This window comes from Melitaea cinxia, chromosome 19 (assembly GCF_905220565.1).
Source record: "Melitaea cinxia chromosome 19, ilMelCinx1.1, whole genome shotgun sequence".
NCBI lineage: Eukaryota > Metazoa > Arthropoda > Insecta > Lepidoptera > Nymphalidae > Melitaea > Melitaea cinxia.
This window is the reverse complement of record NC_059412.1, coordinates 9,611,552-9,630,331: the sequence shown is the minus strand read 5'-3', so window position 1 is coordinate 9,630,331 and position 18,780 is coordinate 9,611,552. Positions and strand designations below refer to the sequence as shown.

General features: G+C 34.5%; 1 protein-coding gene across 1 annotated transcript in view; it reads left to right on the top strand.

Annotated features, from left to right (window-relative positions):
- LOC123662910 (neuropeptides capa receptor-like) overlaps positions 1-18,140 on the top strand; it is an 86,729-nt gene extending 68,589 nt beyond the window's left edge. The window contains exons 4-7 of the mRNA XM_045597684.1: positions 2,489-2,630; positions 8,116-8,219; positions 14,755-14,938; positions 17,654-18,140. Of these exons, the coding sequence (XP_045453640.1) occupies positions 2,489-2,630; positions 8,116-8,219; positions 14,755-14,938; positions 17,654-17,933 (710 nt within the window). The 3' untranslated portion in view covers positions 17,934-18,140. The remainder of the gene's footprint in view (positions 1-2,488; positions 2,631-8,115; positions 8,220-14,754; positions 14,939-17,653) is intronic.
- Positions 18,141-18,780: the final 640 nt, after the last annotated feature.

Here is an 18,780-nt window from a genome sequence, read left to right as displayed (position 1 = left end):
GAACTCATTTACACAGTTTCGTACCATATTTTACTTGGTAATTTTTTAAGGTTGATTTAAAAAGATGTTTTATGAATCGGAATCTCTGTTTCGTTTCTGATTTAACGTTTGTTAATAAAAAAATAAGATTTATATAAATTGAGTATAATGAAGTTGTTTTTCATGCATCGTATTTAACTGATTTTTTAATGATTATGAATGTTCGGTAAAATATATTTACTAAATCTGTAGTCGGTAGCTTTACATTTAAAGCCGTCAAAACCTTTAGGAAACAGGGCCTTAGAAACTAGTTATTTGAGTATTTATGAAAAAAAATCTTTTTTTTTCCAATTCAATAAATTTTGTACCAGTTAATATCTCCGAATTTGACTTTTATAAGCTCAGAAATAACTTTAATACAAGTATACCTAAAGAATAAATTTCTTTAATCACTCTTCGTTTAGAATACAAATGCTGTTCAGAACCGACCGTATAATAAACGAGTTTTTGTTACGAAGAAATAAGATAACTTTAACATTGTTCTTAAAATTCAGGATGACATGTTAGGAGTCTACTGATCGAAATTTCCTATTTTTAATTCTTGTCTTTAGTAGTAATGTTACCTCTAAGTCTTGCAAGAAGTAAATTGCTGGGATAAATTTGATATAATTTTGATATGTTGTGAGACTATTAGGCTTACCCAGTAAAACTTGTACCTTTTATTGTCTTGCTAAAACAGTAGAAAATAACAAAATACATATCAGCCTTCATTAACACATGATATGAATCAGAAGGACACAAATCAAAGCAAAATGTTAGTTTCAAATCTCTGCGTAGAATTAAACTATTGACCACGAGGAAAATGCACCGCAAATCAGCCTCTAATGCGGCCACTCCGTGTGTGATGTGAGTTTTTAGTAAAGAGCTATTCGTTGCACTCTTCATTATTCTTATGGCAAAAAAAAGGTAGGTAAGTAAAGGTAGGTTAGTGTAAACTCCAACTCCTAGACTCCATCAACGACGAGCAGCTCGTAATGTTATTTATGGTCTTTAGGTATCCACGCATCTCCCCATAGAGACGTTGATTCTACGTAAGTTTTTAGCATCCATATAATAGGAAGATATCTGAAGAGCTCGTTGACATATTCCCGCCGTCATTTTGTTACCATAGCAGCCTTCTCTTCGGAACACGTTACTAGTCTCATCAGGTGGATACCCAGTTTGCATCTCTATCTAGTTGCTAAAAAAAATTCCCAAAGTACTGAAAGAACTGGGACTGAAACTTGATATCTCGGTTCCAATTGACATACCAAAAAAAAAAAACGGAAAAGCCTGGTTCTTTTTTTACTCGGATTTCCTAGTTCTGAACCCTAGCTGGGACCAACGGTGGGGTTTATTCGCACGCAGAAAGTGGATAGATATTATGTATGTATATATTACCTAACTATTTTGTTTTAAAAGCAATAACTATGCGGCTATTGGAGTGAGACAATTCCGACGCTCGATTAAAATTTTCAGGTAAATTAGTTTACTTCAAAATTACTTTGCAAAACTATATTTTAAGTTAAACAATGCTTTAGAGGCTAGTATAAAACTTTTATATGCTTATAAATATTCCAATTTTCTCTTTGTCATATTGTTAATACAGTTTAATCCTCTAAGCTGAGTCGTAGATTTATTGAGCTTCATAATTCACAATGAATTACGAGTACGTGACTCAGAATGTATCATATATGTGAATTCGGGTGTGTTTTTTTTTCTTAAAATCAAAATCAAACTAGATTTTTCAAATAGGCTTCAAATACACTTTCGAATCATCGAATATATTATATTGACACTCTACATAATAATTTTTTATTTTCGAATATTTTTATCTAAGTGTCAAATAGCTGCTTGATTATAATATCCCGGTAAAACTACTGACGATACGAGTAGAAAAGGAATATCTATTTGTTATATAAATTCACATTTTAAATGTTATTTAAATAATTTTCTCTACATTCCAGTTGTCCAAATCATATCCCCGTGGAATGGTGGAAGAAATACTAGCAACATATCGCTATCGAAACGCTATCGATTATTGAGAAAATAAATTTAATTTACTTCGTTGTCTCGTATCTTCGTTGTCTAATGTGATTAAATCTTAAATTTTGGATAAAATTTTAACAGTCCAAATTTTACCCTTAATTCACTATTTATCATTTCCACTCTACTGCATTAAATGTAAGTAGTACAAGCTTATCACTTCAAATTTCGGCCTTAAATTTACTAACTCTTCATTTTCTACTCCAATTTCTATTCCAGTATTTAAAATGTCAATAGTATAAAGTTATCATTTAGTTAAACAGAGCTCAAGTTGTACAATCTCTCCATGGTATTGTGGGGAAACTGACGAATACAAATACCCAAACATTGAACGAAAATCATAATTTTAGATAAGACTTACAACACAATTGATCCAGAACGTCGCATCAAATTATTTACTTTAATAAAATAAATTTTGTCCTAGATTCCGGCAACATATCTCTGGACTCCGCTTTCTGCACACTTACAGCGTCATCCCCTCTGCTCGAGATCAGTAGCATCTTCTTTTTCTTCGTGCCAGCCGTTCTCATACTCTGCTTGTATGTAACCATGGGAATACATATACGGTACGTCCTTTTATTTGTTATTATTATTATTATTTTTTCTTGCTTCTTTCTTTTTCTTTTATGTTACATGTATCGTTTCTGGTTGTACAATAAAGTATATTTGTATTTGTATTGTACGCTCTACTTCTATATTGATATTAAAAGTCAGATACATTTGTTTATAATTTGATATGTATAACGATTGAAACCTCTATACAGATTTTAAGAATATCTTCACCATTGAAAACTAAGTTTTTTAGAAGTAAGACAGGGTTATGACTTACAGTAGTTGAACAATTGCCAGTAATATTAAAGCAGATGTAACCGCAAGAAGCATCTGCTGTTATTATTTTAGACAGTGAGATGTAAATTTCAATTTATACAGTAACACGAAATAAAGTGGATATATATTGAGTTTTTATAACATTATTATAACGTTCTTTTGATTGGGCTTGTGTTCATTAATGCTTTTGTGTTATAATTAGTAAATTATTTTGATTCATAACAAATTTACCCCTTTACGTAAACAATATCAGAACAGAATTCGAAGTGATTATTTCATAAAAATTATAATAGAGCTGACAAAAGTATAATTTTTAGAACTTCGCTCATCTTAATATATTATAGAATTGTGATTTATACAAACTATATATAAATTATAATGCTAAAACTTTAGTTAGATAAAGTTTAAAAACTACAAGGTCTACTCGTTAGTGTAGAATTCATTTAAAATTGATCGTAAGTTAATTTTAAACTTTTCTATTTCAGTTTTTTAGATTTTTTTTAAAAGTTAGTATTTGTTTTAAGCGTTATAGAATTACTAGCAGTTTCCCCGGCTTCGCTTGCGTGCAAATTGACAATATTTACAAAAAGGGGTTAAAGGAGTGTATATTCATTATATTACAACAATTCATAACTTATAACACATTTATGGTTCACCTTTCGTGCGTTAGAATTATTAAGGGGTCGTCCATAACTTACGTGAGGTGTTTTTTAAATTTTCTTCCCCCCCCCCCCCTAATGAGTTGTCGTGAGATTTTATTCAACCCCCTCCCCCGACCCCCAATGTCACGCGAGATTTTGCGTTGGGTTGTTATTGTAAAAATAAAAAAATTGCTTCGTGCTTTTATTTACGACTAGTTAAGACTAGTAATCAGACACAATCAACAAATCAGACAGTCAGTAGACCTGGCGGAGCAGCCGTATGGCACACGCGTAACGGCTGCGTTGCGCCCGGTCCTTGAGCGGTGGATGCGCCGTAAGCGCAAGCCCCTCACCTTCCGTCTGACGCAAGTTCTCACCGGGCACGGCTGCTTTGGTGAATACTTGTGTCGGACGGCCTAAAAGGAGCCGACGACTAGATGTCACGATTATGGCGCGGCGGTGGACTCTGCCCAGCACACTCTCGAGGTGTGCCCGAGATGGGCGGCGCTGCGTCGCGATCTGACGACAGTCCTCGGAGGAGACTTGTCACTGCCGAGCGTCATCACTGCGATGCTCGGCGACGACGAGTCCTGGACGGCGATGGTCTCCTTCTGCGAGACAGTAATGTTCCAGAAGGAGAACGACGAGCGGATGAGAGAGGAGGCCACCGACGAGGCCTCCGTCCGCAGGCGACGAACGGGGGTGCGTAGGAGGCGCTACTTAATGCACCTCCAGTAACGCCCCTGTGCTCGTGTCGGGCCGAGATGGAAACCCGGTCCTGGTAGACATGGCGTCGTCGGGATTGTTCAGAGGTGAGCCGGACAGTCCCCATGGAGGAGAAGTCTGGCCTTTTCGCCGAGGCCAGCCGGTCGCTGGAGGAATCCTGTTGCCTGCAGATCCGGGACCCTCCAATTAAAGCGGCTGAAGGCTCCCGCAGGGGTTTGGTCGGTAGTGCACCCCCAAGTGTTGAAGCCGACATACGGTCTATGACTGCCTACCCGGGCGTCCTGGATATCACCCGTAAATGGGTTCCCCTGCGATAACAAAAAAAAAAGACAGTCAGTAGATGTATAACGTCGAAGTATGAATGAAATTATTATTTTTCGAACGAATTAGTGAATGATCTTAACCGTATTACGATAACGCTTAAGATTAAATCTTAAGCATGTACAATCTTTTTACATGGACCAAAATAGTATAACTTTTTTTTGGTTCAATCAGAAAAAAAATTGCATGATATTTGCCGCCCCCCCCCCCTCTCTCCAACGTAAGATTAGATGAGATTTGCCTCGACCCCCTTTCCCCATCTCGCGTATTTTATAAACCCCCCTAAACTGCTAGCTGAGCTAGCTAAGTGATTCAAAAATTTTGAAATATATAGTATTATTTAATATTTCATTCCATGCCATTATTCAGTTCTGAAAGTTTAAATGGCCAATAAAACGTTTTCAACACAAACAATCTAATTATAAATCTCTTCATATATCCAGCTTAATGTTCATTCGTTGCTACATCGCTGCCATCATTTGTCTGTCAGCGTAATTCAATAAGTAAGCGTCGTGAGTGAGTTTGTACTGCACATGCAGAAATAGATACTCGACAGATTTTAATCTATACAGAGAGCAAGAATGTGAGTGTATATTCTAATTCGTAGCGTTATTTATACTAATTTTAATGCTTCAATGATAGTAGAATTATCAAAATGAAAGACAATAGAAATATCATACTATAAGTACATATATCAGTGAATTGTTTGGTTGAATGCGCTTAAATACTGATTTGAATTGAAAAGTCATTTTTGTTGGGCAGAGGATATATGCTATATGAGGTGGCGAATGCTAGCGCGACCCCATCTCGCCCCACCCAGGCGGACGATTGCTCACACGTGGTGGTTTTTTAGTCAGTAGGAGTCTGACATAACCCTTTGGCGCCCCCGCGCTGGAGGCTATCCATGAAGGATTTTCCCCACTTAAAAAAAAGGATATATGCTATATGTATAACATCGCGGTACGAGCAATTAAAACGAAACATCAATAACAAATCTTGCTAATACGGGAAAAAGGTTATTTCTTTCGAGCATAATATATTGGATCATCACATCATCATCATCACAGCAGCCTTTCGCAGTCCACTACTGGACATAAGCCTCCACAAGCTCACGCCAAAAATGGCTTGAACTCATGTGTTTTGTCCATAGTCACCACGCTGGGCAGGCGGGTTGGTGACCGCAGGGCTGGCTTTGTCGCAACGAAGACGCTGCTGCCCGTCTTCGGCCTGTGTATTTCAAAGCCAGCAGTTGGATGGTTATCCCGCCATCGGTCGGCTTTTTAAGTTCCAAGGTTGTAGTGGAACTGTGTTATCCCTTAGTCGCCTTTTACGACACCCACGGAAAGAGAGCGGGTGGCTATATTCTTTGATGTCGTAACCACACAGCATTATATATATTATATATTGGATAATAAGACAATTTATCTGCGTATGAAGCCACGGGCAGGTTAGTGTTAAGATAAAGTAGCACAAATTATCGCGTTAATTCACGTCAGTCAACGTATAGTGTAGTATCGTATTCTGCTGCATCGCACAGCGTCGCGTTTATTGAGGACAGCTGTAACAAACTTGTCATTTCTTATTCCAAATTAGCTGTGCCCGCGACTTCGTCCGCGTGGAATTTAAAAAACAAGTTTTTGTTCAGTTCGCAGAGTTAAAAAATAAATATTTTTATTAAATAAAAGTAGCCAGTGAAAGTTCTGTCAAAATCAGTCCAGCCGTTTCAGAGATTAGCCGGAACAAACAGATTTAAATTACAGATTTAAATAATAAGAACAAATTTAAAAATTGTAAAAATGTTATTTTGGTATATGTGCCGTGTATAAATCCATATGCATTTAGTAAAACGGGGTTATGTTAATATTACAAACAGACACTCCAATTTTTTTTTTTGTATAGATTATATTAAGCATGTTAGCTGCAATAAAGAAAATTATTATTATTTATTTGTGATAATAAGCTTTGTATCAAAATTGTGTTGTTTTATTTGAATTTTTATTCTGTAAAATAGTTACCCTGTATGGTATAGATTCTTGCACGAAAATACTTTACCGTTCGAACATTGAAAAGCAGTAAATCTGTTCAGCTCCCTCAATAATACAAGAAAATTAAATTTAATTATAAACTTCATTCAATATCATTGTTAATTTGCTTTGTCGGTGTATTAATTTCCCTGATCAGAGCGTCTGAGACCTTTGGTAAACAAGCTTTGATCTCAAACATTGTCACGTCACATTCACGCAAAATAAATATTACCTTACACAACAAACGACGCATTGGCGTAACGGTCATAGCACTGGTTTGTGGCTGTTGCTCTGGCGGTTGCGGGTTCGATCCCCGCTCATGACAAACATATGTATTGGCCATACAGATGTTTGCCGTGGTCTGGGTGTTTGTGCAGTCCTTGTGGGTCTCCCCACCAAGCCTCGGAGAGCACGTTAAGCCGTCGGTCCCAGTTTTTATCGTGTAAATCTGATAGCGTGCCTATTAATGTCCTAAACATCGATTCCATCGGCTAATTATACCTAGTCTGACCCAAATTTAGTGAGAAGCCACCTATCGTTTCCTTTGTTGAGGTACGTTTGCTAAAATAAGTATTTTATAAAAAAAGCTTTTCACCTTTGGCTTCATCTTTGATGTTATACAGTTTTGGCAGTTCAAATTTATATCGTTGCATTAAAAACTGAGGCTAGGCTTTAGATTAAGAACTGTATATTGAAGTTAGATAGGTTAGGTTTTTTTTAATAATCAAATTATGTCGATAAACAGTCTAATTTGATAGTTAGATGGGATAGGGGTATTTTTTTTTTGTAACGAAATTATGCGGATAAACGGTCAAATTTTGAGCTTAGATAATTCGACGGTTCTTTATCTAAAGCCTTACCAAAACTGATACTCAGTGATAACGTAGCATTCCACTAGTAACAGGATTTTTATAATTAGTCCGATATTTTAAAATTTTCCATTACAATTGAATAAAAAATCAAATTTTACTTCATTGGTTATTAATATTATTAGAATACAAAACTAAATTAAAATAATATAATATAAAAATAAACTGGTTATGATTAATTGCTGTAATCGGTTGACACTTTATTTAAAAGATTCTGTTGAGGTTTTTGCCGATTCTTCTCTGCAGTCTTAATTAGGATTTTAATTGGTAAAATGACGATTTATAATTGTGCTAGAAAACGAAAAAACCAACTTCAGTTACATCTACAAGTAATACAACGTAAGAAGACAAAAAAATTAACAAACGCACTAGTCGTCACCACGATTTTCGAGGGTTTCCCTCGATTTCTCTAGGATTCCATCATCAGATCGTGGTTTCCTTATCATGGTACCACCCTTGGTGTATCTCCTTTCCAACAAAAAAAGAATTATCAAAATCGGTTTATAAACGACGAAGTTGTCCCCGAACATACATAATATATATATACGGTCGAATTGAGTAACCGCCTCCTTTTTTGAAGTCGGTAAAAAAAGTACTTTTGAAGCTTAATTAAATAAGTAATTAAAATATTTCTTTTCTAAGGTCAACACGAGTTAGCTCGAAGGCAAAGCAGGGCTTATTCAAGGATCACGTGCACGGAGAATCAAGGCAGGCGAAGTCAAGAAAAGCCGTTGTAAGGATGTTAGGTAAGTGACTGTAATAGATAGAAAGACAATTATAAAGCTTAAAGCGATTGTAACAGACCATCTCAATCCAGTCCTGTCACAGAATCCGTTCGTAGCGAACGTTTACTAACTATTAACTATCTCCCTGCCAAATTTCAAGCTTGAAACACAAAAAATTAAGGATATACTTACAAATTTTCTCGAGCCCTTAGACCACATTAATCCGGTCCTGTCACAAAATCCACTCTTAGCGGACCGTTACTAACTCTAAACTACATCTGAGGAACTTTAATCCGGTCATATTGAAAAAACCTTTCTTAGCGTAATTTTACAAACTACAAACGACATCTGAGTCAAATTTCAGTTTGTAGCATAGATAATTAGTAACTTTTATAAAATCTTTCGAGACCCATAGACTAGATATATCTTTAAGCAGGAAAACTGAACCGGTACGTGTAACACTTATACCTATTGAATTGAAGTCCCGTTTTTTACAATTTCGTTGAGGTAGGGCAAAGAAGAAAATAATTAGCCCAAAATTTGCAGCAGCTTGACTGGGGCAGAATCACAGTCTAATAATACTGCTCATAAGTAATAGTGTGTTCCTGTGGTGAGTGTTGTGGTCAGAGCTCCTGGGGAGGGTCTGGGTTAGGGTTGGCAACATGCTTGCGATGCTGGCATTTACCATACTGTTCTTACCATTCTACATTGCTTACCATCATGTGGGCCGTATGTATTATTGCCACTTTTTCACTATAAAATAGCCTCTATAAGTGATTTGAAGAGATTTTAAGACATGTACATAATTGTATTATTAGCGATCATACACTTTGAATTTAACACAATGAACAATGTTTATATATATAAAGTAAAAACGGGATATTCACGATAAATAAAATCTTGTGGCACGAAGTTTGCCAGATCAGCTAGTTTTGGATAAAAACAAAAAATAAATTGCCAGTTCAAAGGAATCCAAAAGCAGCTGACAACTCACATCTCGTTCACTCAATTCCGTTATCACATTCACATCTCGTTCAGATTGTACAAACTCTAAAAATCTACTCGATATTGAACAAAAGTATAAATAAATTTGAATAAATATTCGGTTGCTTACTGTTATACATTTATTACGGAATTGGGTTTCTTTATATTTGGCTGGAAATTAATGATGATTCCAAATTGAAGTGTATTTATTCATACTGTACAATTTGTTGTGTTTGCTTTGTTCCATAGAAAATATTAAATACAGTTCAATGAGATAGGGAGAGAGAAAGAGAAAGGTAGATAGAGAAAGGGAAGGATATATACAGATAAAGCCAAATGATTTTTTTATAAACATTTCCACGTGAATTAAATCGTCTGCTCCGTTTTCTGTTGATATATAGCTTATGATATGATAATGTTCAACAATGATAACGTTTCGTTCCCTCAATGATAACGTTTTACTAGGAAAAGAATCTCGATGGTACTATTGGTAGCCATTATACCAATGAATAGAAGAATTTTTAACGTCTTCCAATTAAAGAACAAACTCAACATTTTTAAGAGTTTATTCGTTACAACCAAAAAAAAGTCAGTACTCTTGATTTTATAATGGACTAGCACCAGCCCGGCTTCACACGAGTATTTAACAAAAATTATTAATCAAAATATTTTTTTTCCTGGATTTTGAAAATATAATATAGCCTATGTTTGTCACCCGCGGATAGTGTAGCTTCCCAACAGTGAAAGAATAGTTTTTCAAATCGGTCCAGTAGTTTCAGAGCCTATTCAATGCAAACAAACAAACAATCTAATCTTTCCTCTTTATAATGGCAACGCACCTGAATAGGCCGGCAACGCACCTGCAACTCCTCTTTTGTCCTCCTGTCTCTCCTCTGTTGCAGATGTCCATGGGCGACGGTAGCGCTTCGTCTGCTCGTTTGCCGCCATACTTATTATAAAAAAAAAGTAATATTAGTATAGATATATATTGATAAAGATACATATCTTTTAGTTAGAACAATTCGTCCTTAGAGGTTTTTGTTATAGGTAGATAACAAGTTGAGATAGTCGAACGAATTAGTCGAACTTTATTTACAAAGTCGTTTGACGAATTGAAATTATTAACATATATTTTTTTAATAATGAACGTATAACTATTTAATAAGATTATAACCTTACCAGTATATAGCAGAAATTAAGGCTAGACTTTAGATTAAGACCCATCGAAACGAAACGAAATTAGGCCGATAAACGGTCAAATTTTGAAGTTAGGTTAGGGTTATTTTTTTTATAACGAAAATTTTGAGCTTAGGTAGGTTAGGTTAAAGTTTTTCTATTCTACGGGTCTTAGTCTAAAGACTTACCGAAATTAAAACTAGTCTTATAGTTATGACTTTAATCATAGATATAAGAAGAAAAAAGGGACTTTTTGTCCTTCGCCGTCAAGACGATTATCGCCTACAATTTCAGTTCACGACGTTTCAATGAACAGGACTTCATGAATTTTTCATTTTAATACTTGTTTATTCTTACACGTGTACTGTGATAATAACACAATATATTTTAATGTGTTAAGAACTCAAAACAATAACAACTTACCGCGAGTCTTTGCTGAATCGTGCTAACGTTTGGTTTTCCAACATAAATATAAAGGTCACCTTACATTATTATTACACTTATATATTTACAGATAGTTTTGGTATAAATCTACACACTACACTTTGTTTTTTCAACGGAGATAATACTAATAAATCAATTGAGTAGTGTACTCACATACACACACGCACACATACTATGCAATACAATGCAATCAAATTGGTTATAAGATTAGAAGTATTACTATTTCTTTTTTGAGAAACCTTTCATAGATATAACCTTTTTGTCACAGTGCGATCAGTATGCTAAGTGGTCCGGGGTGGTGCGAGACTGATGACCTGTAATACAGGTATTTTATACCTAGCATAGGCATCAGACTCGCATCAATATTGACGAGGTTCAATTTTGGGCAAACGATAGCTATTTTTGACGAACATGTTAAAATTACTTTAGTGAAAGTATCTAAAATTACTTTAATTATTAATGTAAACGCCGCGTTGGCGCAACGGTTACAGCCATGGATTGTACCTGTTGCGGGTTCGATCCCCGCTCATGACAAACACTTGTATTGGCCATACAGGTGTTTGCCGTGGTCTGGGTGTATGTGCAGTCCTTGTGGGTCTCCCCACCGTGTCTTGAAGAGCACGTTAAGCCGTCGGTCACGGTTATTATCATGTACACCTGATAGCTATCGTTACTAATGTCGTTAAAAATGTAAGCCTGTGATTTGCTATAACGGTAAAAAAAAATTCTGTGTAATGTATGTTGTATGTTGTAATGTATGTTGTTTTCTGTGTGTGTTTCGGTGTAGTGTTTTGTAAAGTGTTAAATTAATAAATAAAGTAAAAAATTGAGTAGTGAAGACTGTAGATATGGTTTTGGTGTGTGTTTGCATAACGCGCTATACCTATACAAATATTAAGGTCTCGTGCTTATAAAGAAAAATATCGCAAAAATTTAAACATAGGTTTATTTTATTGTTTCTGGTGCCAATATGTTGATCGTCATTTTTTGGGGGCAACCGTGACTTTATAGTCACGTAAGCGTCATCGCTTACTAAGTATGTCACCGAAATAACTGGAACACAAATTACAAACAAAAATATATAGAGACGTACATTTTAACCATTATATTATTCTTTCGCGATTCATCAAATAATAGTCACGAAAATGGTTATGTACTAAACAATCTAATGTCATTTTATATCGAAATTTTACAATATTATACATACTTTTAATTCACAACTTAATTATTTATAGATAGCTGCGATATAAATCACGTCAGCGTGGAATGGTGCTAAGAATACTGGCAGCATTTCCCCGTTAAATTGCTATGTCGATTCTCCGGGGAAAGTATGCACCAGCCCTCTGGTCGCCAGTGGAGGCAATAAGACGAGGAGTTAAAACTTTAAAAAAAAATTAGCGCTGCAAAAAATCAACAATCTTGTTTATACTTAATCATATATTAATTGAGTCAAACATTATAAGCCTGTAGGAGACTATTTACATTGACGTTCTTTGTAATCAGAAAATCTTATATGCTCGTATAAAATTCTCACGCCACAATGTTAGATACCATACTCCTCTCAAAAGGCTGGACAGGTTTTTATGAAATTTTGTGTGCATAACGGGGACGTCTATTTTTCATACCCCTAAGTTATAAAGAGGGATTAAAGGGGTTAATAACATATATATCAAAACAATGTTTGCGGGGTCAGCTGTGTTTACTCTAATTTTTTGGAACATTTTGTTCTTTAACAAGGAGCTTAAATTAAAGCTTAAATAGTAGGTAACAACAGCCAATATATATTAAAAAAATTAGGCCACTAGGCCTCCACTTTACAGAAGGCTAAAATCAAATAAAAGTGCTTTCATGTAATGTCTCGGTATCGTAGTAAAGTAGTTTCAGAGAATGATTGAAACTTGTAATGATCCTGATGTCACATGATTACATAGACTACAATACAATTATATTTTAATATTATTATTATTACGATCCACCATCAGGCGGTCCGTGCGTTTATTTGTCACCCCAATAAAAAACCTTAACTCCCACAGAATCGACTCGGCCTCAACGCTGTATAATATTTATTGCCTTTAAATCCAATCTGCGCAATAGATTAAATCGAAACCTAATCAAGCGAACCATTTTTACAAACGAGTCTTTTGATTAACTTTTTTAATTAAAACTCTAAATACTTTGACATATCCTGTATAAAACAGAAACAACAACTGAAGGAATTGATTTGAATTTTGAGTAAGCAAAGTTTGTTAATAATAGTTTAAGTGCAGGCTTTGTCAGGTATAATCTAACGAACTAAAAGGAGGTACTGGAGTTGTCGGAAAAGTTGTTGGAAAATCGTGATCTTGATTACTCTTACTGACTAAACCAATAAAGAGAATTTCGAAAATTATAAAAAAAGAATGAATGCAATTTTGGATAAATTATTTTGAGGAAAAATCTACTGGATTATCAATATCTGAATATTATTTACGATATAATTATGCGGGTTAAATTAGTTTTGAATATAGCACCCTCTTTCAATAAAGAATATAGCCACCCCTTCTCATCTCGTGGGTGTCGAAAGAGGCGACTAAGGGATAACACAGTTCCACTACCAACGTGGAACGTATAAAGCCGATCGATGGCGCGATAACCATCCAACTGCTGGCTTTGAAATAAACAGGCCGAAGACGGACAGCAGCGTCTTCGGTACGACAAAGCCAGCCCTGCGGTCACCAACCCGCCTGCCCAGCGGGCTGACTATGGGCAACACACATATTAAGTTCAGGCCATTTATGTCGAGATTTTGAGGAGGCCTATGTCCAGCAGTGGACTGCGATAGGCCGAAGTGATGATGTGATGATGACCCTCTTTTCAATTTCATCTAAAAATTAAGTGACTTTGATGAATTGATCATAGCTGCATATTAGAAAAATCTTTCAGCAGTAGAGACTCAAGGAGAGGAGTGACTAAGTCGGCAAACAAGCATACGGCCCAAATGATGGTGCCGCGTGCCCGTACGGCTGCTGGCCACGTTGTTAGACGGTTTAATAGTCAGGGGTCTTAAATAAAATGAGGAAGAAAGAAATAATATTAAAACATGTCAAAGAGATATCTATACATATGTAAAGTCTAAACCAAAAGTCGGTAATTTGTACTTTTCTTGGTCAAAAAAAGAAAACAGAAGAAACTTGAGGCTTTACGGTAGGCATATAGGTATACAATAATGTTGTCGAAATATCACAATACAAAAAATCAGTAGTTTAATTTAGTAACTTGATTTGAAAAAAAAAACGATCGAATATGATTCATTACAAATCTTTAGCAACTCTTTTGAAAGGAAAGATCGTAATATTTTGAAATTTGTTCTTTCATTTCTGATTTTGGTTTCTTTGATGTTATCCTTTAATTTTAGATTTTACTTAAGACCTTAAACTATGAGTGATAGATAAAATATTTTCCTTTGTGTCATTTATACGAATTGCAAAGTTAAGAAACAATTTTCATACTTGTATCGTCTCTTTCTATTGAAACTACATCATCTTCAGATATTGCTAATTATACAATTATAATATTTTATACAATCATTTTATATTGTTAAGTTCAGTTATTATTGTTACACTATAGTATAAGATCCGAACTAGAAACGACCTTCATTCATGTGTTTAATAAATATAAATTATTTTATATCTACTTTTGTATACTAAAAAATAAATTGCCAATGGATTGGCTGAAAAATTCCTGACATCAAAATCCTTGAACATTAAATTACACAATAACAAATCGGCTGGAAGAAATCTCTTGTACAGATAATTCCACCGTTACTAACTAAAATTTCATACGAATAACTTTAAAAACATTTTGAGTGCAATGAAAAATATTATAATAAACCTCCTGATAATAATTATTTAAGTTAGGTAGTTGAGTTTTATATAATGAAATATAAGTAAGCTTTGCAATTTCTTTCGAACAGTGGCAGTGGTGATAGCATTCTTCGTGTGCTGGACGCCGTTCCACGTGCAGCGCCTGTTCTTCATCTACGGCTACGACCACCCCCAGTTCAGCATGATCAACGAGCATCTGTTCAACGTGGCCGGTGCACTGTACTATGTGTCGGCGACTGTCAACCCCATTCTTTACAACGTGATGAGCGCTCGGTAAGGTTACATTTATGTGAGGCACTAATTTGTTATTCTATTAATTTTACAGTACTGAAATATCCTTTTAAATTGATATCGGTCAACTCAATTCTAATGTTATTAAAATATGTAGTCAACAATTCAATAGTATAGCAGACAAATCAAAAAGGCCGTATACTGATTAGCCTGTAGCATATACCATATAACAGTTTTTTGATTCTACGAGATTTACCGCAGACTGCCATATTGAAACTTCCGATATATCATCGATGTTTCAAACGCCATGGTTGCGGGTGACATGACGGCTTCTGCGACGTGGGCGAAATATCGGGAGCTTCAAAATGACAATCGCGGTAATTTCCGTAGAATCAAGTGTTCATAGCGATCCTGAAAATTAAAAACTTATATCAGATGTTATTCAAAGAATGGATTTTAAAGTTATTGCAATTATTGCCAACAATATTGTATTTTTGTCAACTATATGTGTAAATCACGAATGTGTTTAGTTTAAAATTTAGGTATCTAATCTAATATTGTTTAATAAAAATACAATCAACAATCACAAATATTATTTGATCCCACAAAAGAACTGAATATAATTTATTATTTAAAACAATACAAGCGCCGAACAGAAAAGCTTTTTATCCGACAAAAATAGCCAAACCATTTTAATCGTAAGCTTTAATCTCTCTCCAGATTCGACTACAAAATCAGCTTAAAAGGGTTAAAAATAAACAAAAATTTAAATCCCCAACAACAATCAAACATTTTATTGAAAATTAAATATTAAGTTAAATCAAAGTTAATTTAAAGCGACATCTTCCTCTTAGGAGTTTTATTTAAATTTTCCGCCGAAGCGGAAAAGGTGCCCATTAGAAACTAGGAGTGTTTGAGAGTTCCGGAAGTTCAGTCGCTGACGAGACCGATTTAACCGCATCTAACGCCTTCACTGGCACCGCTCTCAATAAATTGAACTATGCTTTAAACCTTAAACATTCTTATTTATATCATTATAATATTTTTATTAAATTTAACAAATTATTAACAGATATATGTGATACTAGCTGCGCCCGCGACTTCGTCCGCGTAAATTTATCAAAAAAGTTATTATTCAGTTCGCAGATTTATAAAATAAATAAATTTCTAAAATAAAAGTAGCCTAAGCTACTCTTTTATTGCATTAGCTATCTGCCAGTGAAAGTCAGGTCAAAATCGGTCCGGCAATTTCAGAGCATTTTAAACTGAAGTATTATAGAAACATGTTGGTAAGTTATTAACATAATAAAAGATTCGCTGAAGAATATAAATATATTTTATTAAAAGAAGAAAACAATATTTTTCTCTACGTTCATATGCGTATAATATACGTTTGGAGTAAATTTCATATCTACGACATCTCGAAGCGACTCCTTAACATGATATTACATAAATTGATATGTGACGAGTGTTATGCTGGACAGCTGACAAACGATAAACCGTTAGAGTAATTCAACAAAAGCGGGGTGCTGGAATTTTTTAACAATCAACCCCGTTTACAATCGAATGCCATCTCTTTGATCGGACGTTAGTTATTTTTATCACGAACTCAGCGTATTTTATTGAGATTTATTAAATTCCTAAACACAAAGCATTCACCAGCAACTCACACAATTACTTTTATTGAAATTTTTGGCACATTGTAAAGTAGTAGGTCCTAAGTTTGTCAAAATGGTATAAAAAATTTGAAAAGTGAAAATATGTGCGGTCACCAACCCGCCTGCCTAGCGTGGTGACTATGGGAAAAATCCACTGTTGGCGCGAACTTGTGGAGGCCTATGCCCAACAGTGAACTGTATTAGGTCGAAGTGATGCAAAATTTCATACTCTTACGTTCGCAACTTTCGTAAAAAGGGGTACAAAGTTTTTGCGTCACATAATAATATTATAGATAAATAATTGCATGAAATAATTGCTTGTCCAATTCATCATGTCACTGCCTTTAAGTGGAATTAAATATACGAGTATACTTAACAGCTAAGCATAACAACTTCTGCTAAAAATATTTTCAATACTTATGTAATTCTGTTGATGGTTATTATTAAAATAAATAAATAACCTCATATTCGTCGGTCTGACCGGTTATTTATATTTTCTATTTTTATAGTAAGACGAAATCCAATCGGTGTCCGGTAGATATTAAAATATTCCGGTTATATTTTTGCCTTTGACTACCATTTCGACGTTCTATTCTCTAGCTTTATTATACTCCAGAGACCGAAATTTATCTACAAACCTTTAAAAGTTACGTAAACACCTATAAGGGAGAGCTTATATATAATATTTAATGGTTTTAATTATTTCTTTGTTTTAATTTATAAGTTGAGGTTGGCTGGAAAAATACCCAAAGGGTGAATTATTTTAATTATGATTCTTAAGTCAAAAATTTAAGTCTGTAGTAATATGTGGACGCGTTTATGTCAGTGTCTACTTATAATTATTAACTATTCTTTGCACTTGCATGATTTCTTAAAATAAAAATTGTACTAAAAAAGAAAAACGTCTAATACCCCAAAAATTAAAACAAAAACCCAGACAACAAAAATATCTACAAACATATGGTCCATTCGGTCACTTGTCATGTTACTAGTTGGGATCGAATCAGCTACCGATTGCTACCTCAGCAGATATTGTGACCATTGCTCCAAACAACAGTAAACCATATAATAAAAATAAATGTTTTATTTTTGTCAACAGATACCGAACGGCCTTTCACGAGACACTTCTATGCAAACACCGATCCGACCGCAACAGTTTTCAGTATTCGCGCCGTGAAACAACAATGTCCACTTGCACGAGACCCAACAATAGGTCTAGCTTCTGCAAAGAATCTAGGATACTTTCCAGCAAAGTAGACTTCGTGAAAGACGAGTCACCGTTCTGTATTGAAACGAAAATAGACGAAAATACTATTTATTATTTTCCAAATGGTGATCACAGTAATTTAAAGAATGACCACGATACTTTGAATACTTAATGTGCTTCTAATATTACGTATATTTAATATTTTAATGCACTGTCTAAAAATGTGTAAGTAAAATTATGAAACAGAAAAAAAAATACGTTTTTAAGTCTACAAAAAGAAAATCTCCAAATCACATATGAATTATAATAGTTCTAGTACATATTAAGGTTTTTTTTTAGGAAGAAGAAAAATAGTTTATTAAACATGATACATATTTACAATTCACAAATTAAGAACTATATATTTACAGATAGTTTTGGTACAAATCATGTCCGCATGGAATTGTGCCAAGAACGGTGGCAGCATTTCCCCGTTGAATCGCTATGCCGATTCTCTGGGCAAAAAAATGCACTAGCCCTCTTGTCACTAGTGGAGGCAATAAGGCGAAGCATTTCATCTTTTAGCTTATTTTGCACCTTTTAAGTGTATGTTATATACTTATCTATGTTTCATATTCTATGCTATTAATATTATAAGGAGGAAAATTTTGATTTTTATTTGTAGAGTAGATAAACTCAAAAATTACTGGACCGCTATGATTGCTTTGTTATTATCATCGAGTGGCAGGCTATATTTTAACGGACGAAACAAAAAAGCCAATTATATTATAACTGTGAACTATAATACGTATACAAAATTAAAATAATGTCAAGATTAATGACGAAACCCATGTTTTGTTTTTAAAATTTGTATGTCTCCTTACTCGTATGTTAGATGAATGTTAGATTTGTCTCTAGATTTATAAAGATATCTACTAATGTTTTATGTAGTAAATGTCGTTTCTCTGTATATGTCTTGTAACTAAACTTAAATAACCGAACCTGAACTTTTAAAACAATAAAGATTTTTATTGTTGTTC